The 12,317-nt window shown below is 33.1% G+C and overlaps 1 protein-coding gene across 1 annotated transcript; it reads left to right on the top strand.

The window, feature by feature from the left end:
- The first annotated feature begins 2,373 nt into the window (after positions 1–2,373).
- On the top strand, positions 2,374–3,915 carry LOC140431287 (uncharacterized). Its single transcript, XM_072519221.1, has 2 exons — positions 2,374–2,480; positions 3,579–3,915. Exons 1-2 carry the CDS (start codon positions 2,374–2,376, stop codon positions 3,913–3,915), a joined length of 444 nt encoding a protein of 147 aa, XP_072375322.1.
- The last annotated feature ends 8,402 nt before the right edge of the window (positions 3,916–12,317 follow it).

The raw sequence follows: 12,317 nt of genomic DNA, 5'->3' as shown, positions 1-12,317 counted from the left end.
TTTTTCTTTCTCGCGATGTTAAATCTGCTTGCCGAAACGGTTTTATCATATCGGGGCGTAATGGAAAGACATCGTCTGCCACAAATACATATGGTAAATTGCGGTTACTTCCTGTACACGTCTCACTTGTTGGAATATGTAAATCATTATTTTCCCATTTTTTAAAAAATAAAGTATTTTGTAGTACTCCTCCATCGGATATTCTACCATTTATGCCAACATCTATGTACATAAATTGGTATTTTGCATTAACAATTGCCATAAGAACCACATTGTGTCGTTCTTTATAATTATAAAAATACGATCCACTATTAGCCGGTGGAACAATTGCTATGTGCTTCCCATCTATCGCACAAAAACAGTGAGGAAAGTTCCATCGTTCTTCATACATCTTGGCCATTTCTTTCCATTCTTTTTCAGATGTAGGAAACTGAAATATAAAAATATCAGTGTTACCATATATAAAATAATTAGCAAGTTTTTTTATGCTAGAACACATATATTAAAAGTATTTGTATTGTTTCAGAGAGAGAACACTAAAGATTCTTCAATTGCTGATCAACAATATTCATCTGACAGGGTATCTTCTGACAATCTCGAAGCTCGATCGACATCGTCAAACAATAATTCGTCTCGCCCACCTAAACCTGGTAAAAGAAAAAGAAACGATGAAAGCATAGCCAACGAAGTATTGGAATCGGCACGAGATCACTTTAAACGTCCTCGTCCAGTTTTAACAGAAGATCGTTGTGATATTATTGGCAAAAATGTTGCGATAAAATTGAGGACTTTAGATGCAAAACAAATTATAGTCGCAGAAAAACTTATTAACGATGTACTTTTTGAAGCAGAAATAGCAGGCCTCGGTCCTGAACACGCCTATATTAATATGAGAGATGTTTTGAGAAAAAGTCAACGAAGATATGTCCCTGTTCAGCAATATCGACAAGTGTATCAAGCCTCCCCTACTTCAAATAGGGGTTATAATAACCCTGTAAGCTTTGTTTCTCCCGGAGCTCCAAGCCCAACCTGCCTTCCATTTTCCAACAGTCAATATTCAGAGCATCCTTCTCCAAACAGTCTCCAAGCGATCCCTATTCTACACAAATGCAACCACCTACATCTAGGGGAAATCAGCCCGGTGAAACAGATATAGTTGTATCGACTCTAAATTCTGCAGCAACATTCCTTCATCATTTTTATGTTAATAATGAATAATGTGTACAAAACAGTTGAATTTTTGTAGGTTAATATTAAAAAAAAATGTTATTTTCTTAATAAATATTATCTGTAATAACTAACAGTGTTTTAATTACTCACTTACCTTTAAATAATCTTTTCTGAGAACTTTGTACAAGGCTTCACATGTTTCAGGAATAATTTTTCCAAGCGCTTGAGATGAAATAATTGCTGAGAATTTTAAATCCTCGTAACTTCTTCCAGTTGCGAGAAATCTCAACGTAACTGATAATCTTTCATGTGCAGAAATACTATTTCTCATAACTGTGTCTTTCTTTTTTATCATAGGAGTAACCATTTCAAGTAATTTAATGTATGTTTTCTCGTACATCCGGAGATAGTTTTTAAAATCTTCTGGTTCAAATTTAAATTCATTCAATAAGTTAACTTGACTGTAAGTTTTTCTTTTCAACAACCAATGCTTACACCACTTTTTTCGCTTATTTTTCACTGTTTTTTTAACTTTTGTTTTCAAAATTAAAACAAGGCCCAACAATGCCAACGCGTCATCGTCTTCAATCGATGTCATCGTTAAAGGAACTGAAGACCGCACCGGTACACCGGAGAGTCCCCATACACGCTACCGCTGTTTCGTTGACCTGTACAGGCATACCTGCACAGGTAGACCTCTCCGGTAGACCGTAGTGTGTATGGCGTGCATAACAGAGCACCAGCAAAATATCTATAGTGGAGATTGCAAGCATCGATTCTTACTAGCTCCGATACGGGTCTATACTTGTTGATTTTGCGTCAGTGAAGTCATAACTTCGTAGACATACGCATTGGTATTTGCACGTTTTTTCACAATGTGTTTCGTAAAAAGGGTTTATCTGAAGAATTATTAGAACTTGCTTTTAACAGTGATTCAGACCATATTTGCGAACCGACGTGCAGTGATAGTAAGAAAAACCATGACAGTTCAGAAAGTGACACTGAACTCGTTGTTTCTGATATCCCACAACCCAAAAGACGAAAAACAAAACAAAAAGAATCGGATCCTTTCGAGTGGCAAGAAAAAATATTGCTCCTACAATACATAATTTTTCAAACGATGGCTCTGGATGTTGTATTGAAGCATTGTCGGACACTCCATTTGTCCTACAAATGTTTGAAACCTTTTTTACACAAGAGATAATGGAAAAAGTCGTTGAACAAACCAATATATTCGGTGATAATACCAATTCTGGAATGCCTGACCCTTCTCACATGAAAAACTGGCAAAACACAGATATTCATGAGATGTATGTTTTTATTGCCGTATCTTTGCTCATGCTACAACTAAAAAAGCAGAGACTGCGTGATTATTGGACCAAAGATGCTTTACTAGAAACACCAACATTTCAACAGTGTATGCCTCGAGATAGATATTTTCAGCTATTGAGAAATATCCACTTATCGGATAACAATAACTGTAACTTAAATGACCGTCTTGTGAAAATTAGAAGCATAAGTGACTATTTTAGGAATATTTTCAAGAAAAACTTCTATCCATTTGAAAATATTTCCATAGATGAAAGCCTTATGTTATTCAAAGGACGTATCTCGTTTTGCCAATATCTTCCGAAAAAAAGGTATCGTTTTGGAATTAAGTTTTTTCTTGCCATGGATTGTGAAACCGGTTATATATTAGATTTCATGATATATACCGAAGCGGATACAGATATAATAAAGTCTGTTTTAGACTATAACATAAAATGATATAAGAAAATGGTATACCAAAAATTACATGAAATGATTGTGCACAATATTAATACAAGAAGTTTTGTGTATTACATTGTCACATTTTCATACTAGAATATGTTATGTGATTCTGCGCATTACATCCTAAAAAGTATATTTTTATGTTGGTACATGTACTGTTAACCTCAATGTTCTTCTTTTTCTTTTAACAATATTTTAACCTGATTTTTCCCATTGATATATAATACAAACTTTGCCATAGTTTTACCTTTGTTATTTTATATAAGATATATTATATAATGGATAAGAAAATTCTATTATTATCCGCTGCTTCTATTGCAACATTTCTTCTTATTCAAACAAGCAAGAAAAAACGCCAACGAAATATGTGGTCTAGAGCTTGGCTTCAGAAAAGACAAGAAGGTCGTGGTGTTTTAAGTATGTTGGAAACAGAACTTAAAGACAATGATCCTGAAAAATATAGGCAGTTTTTAAGAATGTGTGAGCCACAGTTTAATGAACTTCTTGAGCTTATTCGAGAAGATATTACCAAACAGGATACAATTTTAAGACAAAGTGTATCTGCAGAGAATAGATAAGTAATTCTGTTAAGAATATCAAGTTTTGCAAATAATATTTAGTTATGATTTTGATTTTAGGTTGGCTCTAACTTTACGTTTCTTAGCAACTGGTGAATCATATCGTTCTTTGATGTTTTCAACTCGAATTCATGAAAGTACGATTAGTTTAATAGTACCAGAAGTATGTAAAGTGATTTACCAAAGACTAAAAGATGAATACATGAAGATGCCTCAAACTGTAAGCGAGTGGCAACAAGTGGCAAGTGACTTTGAAAATTTGTGGCAATTTCCAATGTGCCTTGGAGCAATTGATGGCAAGCATATTAACTTTCGTGCTCCACGAAGCAGTGGATCTTATTTTTACAATTATAAAGGACAGTTCAGTTATAGTACTGCTAGCAGTATCAAATGCTGAATATAAATTCCTATATGTTAATGTAGTAGTAAATGAGTGATGGTGGTGTATTCAGGGAATCCTCACGCAAAAAAGCCATGGATAGAAATATACTTAATTTTCCTCAAGAGCAAAATAAACATTGTTGTGCCACATGTATTTGTTTGCGATGATGCATTTCCCTTATCAGAACACATGATGAAACCTTATCCCACAAGAAATTTATCAAATGATAAAAGAATTTTTAATTATCGTTTGTCTCGAGCACGGAGAGTTATTGAAAATGCATTTGGCATAATGTCCAATAGGTTTAGAGTGCTTTTATCAACAATAAATTTGAAGATAAAGTTGAAACAATCACTCTTGCCTGTTGTGTCCTGCACAATTTTTTAATTTCAAAAAATTCAACGTATGCGGAAACTGAGACAATGGATGCACACTTAATAAATCTATCTCAAGCACAAAGTCCTAATAGGCCAGCAGAAATTGCTTTATCTGTCAAGAGATAAATTTAAAAATCATTTTATGAATGAATGTTCTGTACCTTGGCAAAATAAATGTCTTATGTAATTAAAATAGTATTGTACAGATTTATATTTAATAAAATACAATTTTTATTGCAATCTTTTTATTATTTTTTATCAACTAGATGTATAAATTACCTACTTTTTTATTCTAGCTCTTCACGTTGGGCTTCATACAAATTATTGTCAATTTTTTGTTTAACTTGTAATAATCTTTTTTTATTTTTGAAAGTCTCTCTGTCACATATTTTCCATAAAGGGAGTTCTCATCCTCATTTGATGCACTACTAATAGCACGTGCAATGCTGTCTAAAGCATCTGATGCTTTATCTGTTAATGATGGTTCCACCTTCTTCCTTTTTTTATTTGGTGTCTCATACACTTCATCTGAAGTTTCTTGAACCTCATTTGAAAAAGGTGATAAAATTCCATCATCACCTACTTCATACACCATATCTAAGTCGTGACTTGACGTACTGGCTGTTTCATTGATATCGAATGATGAGACTGCCTTTCTAATTGTAAGGAATTCATTTAAAAATTGAAGCTTATTGTTGTACCATAGTTTTGGGACATATATCTGCAAACATATAAATATGATTAATAAACATATTGCTTACAAATTCTGTAATGTATTTTACCTCATTTACTCCAGCGCCACTTTTTTGCGATTCTAATACTTTTCTTCTCTCTGCACCATAAGTATTTCGGATTCCATTCCACTTCCTTTGTATTTCAGAAATTGGCTTTTGAATAATTTCGCTTAACTGATTTAAATCCACATTTCTTTTCTGTTTATTGTGATAATCTTTCATCATTAAACAAACATGGATTTAATTCATAACCTTCTATCAACTGAATTATATTCTCCGTTGACCAAGACATTTTTATTAATTATGTATTTTAATTTAAATACAAAACACAACTTTTAGATCAAAACAAAATCAAGTTAACCTAAGAAAACCAACGTGACGGCGTCACGGTATAACCAAAGAATATAGACGCATATGCGTATATATTCATTTCTATGAAGAATATAACCTAACTGCGCATGCGTGTGTACTAATAATTGGTATAAAATAGGACATGTTCTAATTTCTATAACATTTTTTGTTAACAGATTTTGTTTTCTGTTTTACATTATGACAAAACTTAGTATACCATTTTCTTATATCATTTTATGTTATAGTCTAAAACAGACTTTACTCAGTATTCTGAGAATCTTGGTATATCTGGAAACATCGTTATGATACTGACCGAGCCATATCGGAATAATGGCCACAAAATTTACATGGACAACTGGTACAGCAGTCTATTACTGGCTGAAGCTTTATTTGAAAAAAAGACTAATTGTTGCGGAACTGTAAAATAGAATCGAAAACTTGTGCCAAAATTTAAAAATAATCTGGAAAAAAGTTCTGTACAATACTTTTCTACTGACAAATCATTGGCACTCAAATGGAAAGATAAAAGAGACGTTGTAATGTTAACATCCATGCATGAAGCTAATATATCTAAAACCAATAACAGCAGAAACTAAGAAGATGAAAAACCTAAATGTATTATCGCGTACAATATGAATATGGATGGAGTCGACAGAACAGACATGCTCCTAAGTTCTACTGAATCCGTAAGGAAAAAACGTGAAATGGTACAAAAAGGTCTTTTTTCATATACTTGACCTGGTTGTACTAAATTCACATGCTATGTACAAAGTCAAAACTGGGAAAAACATTCCTCTATTGGATTTCCAGAGAGGTTTGGTGAAACGAATTTTACAAAATAAACAAAGCACTTCTCTGTGACTGTCACGAAGTAACAGACCGAATGCTGGTGATCATCAATTACGGTTGGTAGAAAGACATTTTCCTACGCTGTATCCGTTACGAGAAACAGGCGACCTTTGTCATAAAGATGTGTCGTTTGTGCCAAACGCAAAAAGGACGTGTGTCAAGTGTAATGTGCCTTTGTGTGTAGTAAGTTGTTTTGAACGATATCATACAATTTTAAAATTTTGAGTTCTGTATTGTTGAATTTGTTTCAAAATTAGAATTAATGTTTTTTTTGTGCACATTTTTTGGTTATTTTGCTTCTTTTATGAAGTTTTAATTCAAATAAAAATGATTTTTTTAGTAATTAACTTGTTTCTTTTTCTAATAACGCCAATACGAATAGAAAAATAAATAAAAATAGATATATGTAATTACCACCATAATTAATGATTGTGGCAGGGAAGAGGAATTAATCAGCAACTGTTGACTTTGCCCGTACTGGGAAACTACTACGTTTCACCTGATGCCGACTCAAAATGGTTAAAATAGAGGGCCGTAGAGGTGTATGAAGAAAACAAGTTTCTTGGTTAAAAAACATTCGTGAATGGACACAGATAACAAATGCCGGACAATTATTCTATATTGCAGAAGACCGAGAAGCCTTCGCAATGGTGATCGTTAACGTCGGATAATTCTGATATGGCACGCAAAGAAGAATGTCTTTAAAAGGTCTCATTATATCAGTTTTTATACAATAACTTTCAATAAAATTAAATGAAAGAAATCATAAATTCCTTTCATTTTTAATATTTACTGTGGCCGGAACCGGTACTTGGAAATTGTATGCTCCAGCTTAGGCCATTCCTGTGGCCTCAACCGGGTATGCATGTTTTGATTTGCGGCCACTGTGGCCTCAACATGGTAGGTATGTTTTCAATTGCGGACACTGTGGCCAGAATTAGCACATTTTTGTGAATTTTAGTAATAAATTAATATTTGAAATAATTGAGCCCTTCTTTACTGATATTTCGACATACTGAAGGGAAGAACAAATAGAAATGTTTACATTTTTTACAGATAAAAATCACATTAATCGCAATATCAATAAAATATTTTAAAACAATTTAAAATTGCACGTTTTCTATTTTAAGGTGAAGGCATGAAATGTCAACTCGATTTAGCTTTTATTATTAAATTATTTAATAAAACTAATTAAAAGTTGAAGAATTTCATTATTTGGTTATCAATAAATTAGAAGCCCATTGGAAACAAATGTGTTTCAGTATTTTTTTTTCCTTGACAAAATTGCAACAATTAAAAAAAAAATGAAAATTGCAGAAAACAAAAGGAATTAAAACGCCAATTGTTTAATTATACACCAGAAGCATTAAAACATGATTTTGATGCAGTTAGACTTGGCATGCCTGTTCAAACCGCTTCCAAAACATTTCATATCCCCAGAAGTACCCTTAGATATAAATTGGATGGGAGTCGGTCGGAAACAACTGGTAAAGCAGGACCAACGTGTGTGTTGGGAGATGATCTCGAAAAAACATTATGCTTATGGATGAAAACTTCGTGTAAAAGAGGTTTTCCGGTAACCAAAGATGGACTGTGGTATTCTGTTCAAAAAATATTGAATGAGAATAAAACCCACGCGACACCCAGAACTTTCAGTCAAACAATCCGAGTACATCAGCACAGCTCGTGCAGCTATCACACCAGAAAAATTAAAAATTGGTTCTAAAATGTTTTAGTTGATCTTGGAGATGATGTTGCAGTATTGGAAGATCCCAAACAAATTTGGAACATGGATGAGACATCATTTTATCTTAACCCTTCAGGTAGTTGGGTAATTGCAGAAAAAGGTAAACATGTATATGCCACCTCATCGAACAGTGACAAATAAAACATCACCACTCTAATTGCCGTAAATGCGCAGAGCGATTATGCTCCCCCATTAATAATGTACAAATTTGACAGAATTCCATCTACATATTTTAAAGCAGCACCACCTCATTGGGAGATTGGGAAGTCAAAAAATGGATGGATGACAGCAGAATCATTCTTTGAATATTTTCAGAACGTGTTTCACCCATTTTTAATTAAACAAAACTACGTTCTTTCTGTAATTATTTTTTGGATGGACATTCGTCCAATTTAAGTTTACAATTAACTCATCTTTTACCATTGGTGCGTTAACGCACCAATTCAGTTTTAATTTTTTCTTGACATCAGTAATCAAATATTTTGAAATTCTTATGAATTCATTTGATTTTTGAAGTTCCATACAACTAATATAAAATACACCCTTTTATATAACAAATAAAATAAGTCTACAATAAATATTCAAAAATTAGTACAATTGGTGTTGTCCGGACGTTCATCTTTTATGTATGTTTTGAACTATTGATTTTCCGTATATTTTAAAAATATGTTAAAATTAGTAACAGGAAAGACTGAAATTACAATACTGTACGAGGAAATGTTTGTCTTTTCAATTTTTTTTGTAACGTTACCCCAAACACCAATGGTGCGTTAACGCACCACTGGCTAAATATGTAGTTTCACTACAATCTCATAAAATATCAGTGTCAACCGCTCATCCCCACTAACAATGTTATTGGATTTGGCCTTGAAGGACCTAAAAGTATTGGAATGTTGTATTTATTTTTTATGTTAGTCTTGTTAGAAACGCCGTTGAGTTTGATTCTATTTTTTACTTGGTGATAATAAATTACTCATTCCATTCTTGTTATAATTATGCCCAAATTTCTTACACAAAAACAGCTTGAAAAAGCTTTAGAGGGGGTAGTTGATGAGTTGGAAAATGATGGTACGTATTTTTATTTTACATTGTCTTGTATGCAGACTACAGCAGCTGTAATTTTTAGGTGAAATAGATATCGTTTATATTCCGCCAAACGAGAACGAATTAACTGATGAGGAAGATATTCCAGATCCAGAGGAAATTGGAAATGAATTTATAGGCCACAATAAAGATATTGCCGGCACTTTTGAAATCCACACTAGTGAGGAAAATTTACATGATGTAGGAGATTTGAATTTCGTAGCGGAATCTTCGAGTGACAATTCATTACATACAAACAGTAAATCCAGAAGTAAGAAAAAAAATGTGAGAGTCCCAAGTGGAAAAAAGGTCAATTTTTGCATAAGCAGTTACCTGAGTCAAATAAAAAAGCATCTACTGAATCTCTGATGGCTTTGGAAGGACTGACACCATTAGAAATTTTCTTTCTATTTTTTGACTTAGATATTCAAGATATGATTGTTCAATATTCTTTACAATATGCTCATGCCAATAACAGATATAATTTTAGTATAAATAGAAAAGACCTTAACTTCATTGGAATTTTAATTTTATCAGGATACCACACGTTACCTCAAACCCACATGTATTGGTCACTTGATGAAGATAAAGGGGTACAGGTTGTAAAAGACTGCATGAGCCGTAACAAATTTACCTCCATAAAACGCAATTTGCATTTAAGTGATAGTGGACAACTTGATACCAGTGATACATTTTGTAAATTGCGCCCATTTTTTGACAAAGCGAATGAGAAATTCATGCAATTTGGTGTGTTCTCACATAACATATCTATAGATGAAGAAATGGTTCCGTATTTTGGACGACACTCGTGTAAAATGTTTATTAAAGGCAAGCCAATAAGGTTCGGTTTTAAACTTTGGTGTATTTGTTCAAGTGATGGATATATGTTCAAGTTCATGCCCTATTAAGGTGCATCTGCTGAGCCAGTGAATAAAAAACAATCATTGGGTACCAGAGTTATTCTGGAGTTATTATCAATTATAAAAAATAAGAATAATCACAACATATTTTTCGACAATTTCTTCTCATCCTATGGTTTATTTCGAACACTGGAAGAACAAGGATTTTTTGCAACAGGCACTATAAGAGCCGATAGAACAGAAGGGTGTCCTCTACAGTGTCCAAATCTAATGAAAAAAAGCCCTAGCGGTTGTTATGACTCTTACTTTGAGGAGAATACGCACATTTCTTTAGTAAATGGCACGATAACTCAATAGTTACATTGATCAGCACTCATTGCCATATTGAACCATTGGAAACTGCAAGGAGATACAGCCGACCACAAAAAAAATTGTTAGTGTTCTACAGCCTGCAGTTATTTACCAATGTAATAAAAATATGGGTAGTGTAGATTTACATGACAATGGTGTATCCAACTACCGGATAAAGGTTATGGGTAAGAAGTGGTGGTGGCCCTTATTTAAAAATGTCTTGGATAATATGATCGTCAAATCGTGGAAAATATATAATATAGCAAATGATAATAAAATGTCGCAAATCGACTTTAAATCTTACCTAGCTTTGCGACTTTTGAAATTCGAAAATACCAGAGAATCTCAAGCGGCTCCAGTAAATGTACCAAATGAATTTCGCACAGATCATCTGGATCACGTTATCTTTAAACAGGAAAAGCGTAGACGTTGCAGAGTGTGCCATAATCATACAGTATATACGCGCCCAAAGTGCAAAGTTCATTTGCACGCCAACTGTTTTTCGCAATACCATTGTTAACGATTTTAGCCAGTGGTGCGTTTATGCACCAGTGTTTTTTTTGTAAATTACGAACATGAAAATTTTTTTTGTTGTATTTTTTTCTTAATTAGGCTTGACTTTAATGAATAAAACTACTTTTGTCAAATTATATTCGTTTTTATTACCCTTGGTAAAAGATGGGTTAAAGCTTATAAAAGTTTCACAGTTACTAGTATTTAGTTCCTAGTGAATGATAAATCATGAAAATGTCAGATCGCACCAAAAAATTACTTGCTTTGGACAATGTAAATAAACCCGATGAATAACTAACAACTGCTCCGTCTGATAGACTACGACCTCGTGCAGAGTCAAGTTAAATTATTTTATTTATTTATTTTAATACTAAGTTTAATATTAGAACCTACTATCCATAATTAATGATGGTTTTGGTGTTTTTTAAATTTCTAATTATATCTCACACACGATCTAATGTAACTTAACTAACTACAAATAACATATTTCTGTACAGGGTGTTACAACAGTGTCGACTCGAAAAACTATAGGGTAACTCCTGAGGTCATTATTTGTAAACAAAAAGGTCAAACAAATTTTTTTATTTGAAAAATGTTTTTTAAATATTTTTGATAAAAATACTTCCTCACTGAGAAGCAGAGCAGGGGCCTCCCTAAAAACCTTTTGGATGATTGGAGAAAATTATTTCTTATTGAATTTGTTTTTAAAAAAATTTGCAGTCTCTTTTGCCATGACCCCAATGAGGCGTATGTTACAGCCTCTTCCACACATTGGCTGAATAAATGTAATAATCTCTCTTTTCCAGGGTTAGAAGCCGGATTGAAAGTAGACTGTAGATAATAATAACAAATTGAATTTATTCCATGTTACATGTTGACGATTAGTATGATTTTAAGTTTTTTTATTTCTTACAGAAAAAATACAACACATAATCTTCCTAAAGACAATGAATCATTCGTGTTCTCTTCCGATGACCCGATTATTGATCCAGACATTACCCTGCAAGAACTTGTTGAAACTTACAGCTATGAAGACTACGATTTTCCAGAATCAAAGTCAACTAATATGGAGACATTCTCTGAAAATAAAAACCAATTCGGTACTTACAACATCGCCAGAAAAAGCAGACTTGGAAGATCATCAGCCAACATTTATATCCCTGAAAAATGTACCTTGTACAGGAGTTTACACAGAGACACCAGCAGCTTACCCTTCGGGCCCCGATCCTAAAGTAATTACGAGTAACGAAGCTCCGGAAACAGCAGACTTGGAAGACTATCAGCCATCATTTGCATCACTGAAAAATATACGCCAAGCGTCAGTATCTATCGCGTTCGAACGTTCGAATTAGTATAGTTTAGTTAGTTACTAAGCTTAAGCTAAGCAAGCTAATTGAGTCTGTGTCTGATTTGGTGTAACAGTGATTGAAGGTATTTTTAAGCATTTTTCTACACAATAGATAAGGATTGTAACATTTTCTAATATTTTTTTGTAATCCGAGATGATTCTTATTATTATGCTAATAATTATTAGTTATTTCTACTTTGATTT

This window comes from Diabrotica undecimpunctata, unplaced genomic scaffold, assembly GCF_040954645.1.
Source record: "Diabrotica undecimpunctata isolate CICGRU unplaced genomic scaffold, icDiaUnde3 ctg00000623.1, whole genome shotgun sequence".
Lineage (NCBI taxonomy): Eukaryota > Metazoa > Arthropoda > Insecta > Coleoptera > Chrysomelidae > Diabrotica > Diabrotica undecimpunctata.
This window is presented reverse-complemented; position numbering and strand designations above follow the sequence as displayed.

Bases quoted from the DNA above. Each gene is read 5' to 3' on its own strand.
- LOC140431287 (XM_072519221.1), top strand. From the start codon at position 2,374: ATGGAAAAAGTCGTTGAACAAACCAATATATTCGGTGATAATACCAAT. The intron at 2,481-3,578 runs GTATGTTTTTAT...TTTTGATTTTAG, and splicing joins AACACAGATATTCATGAGAT to GTTGGCTCTAACTTTACGTT.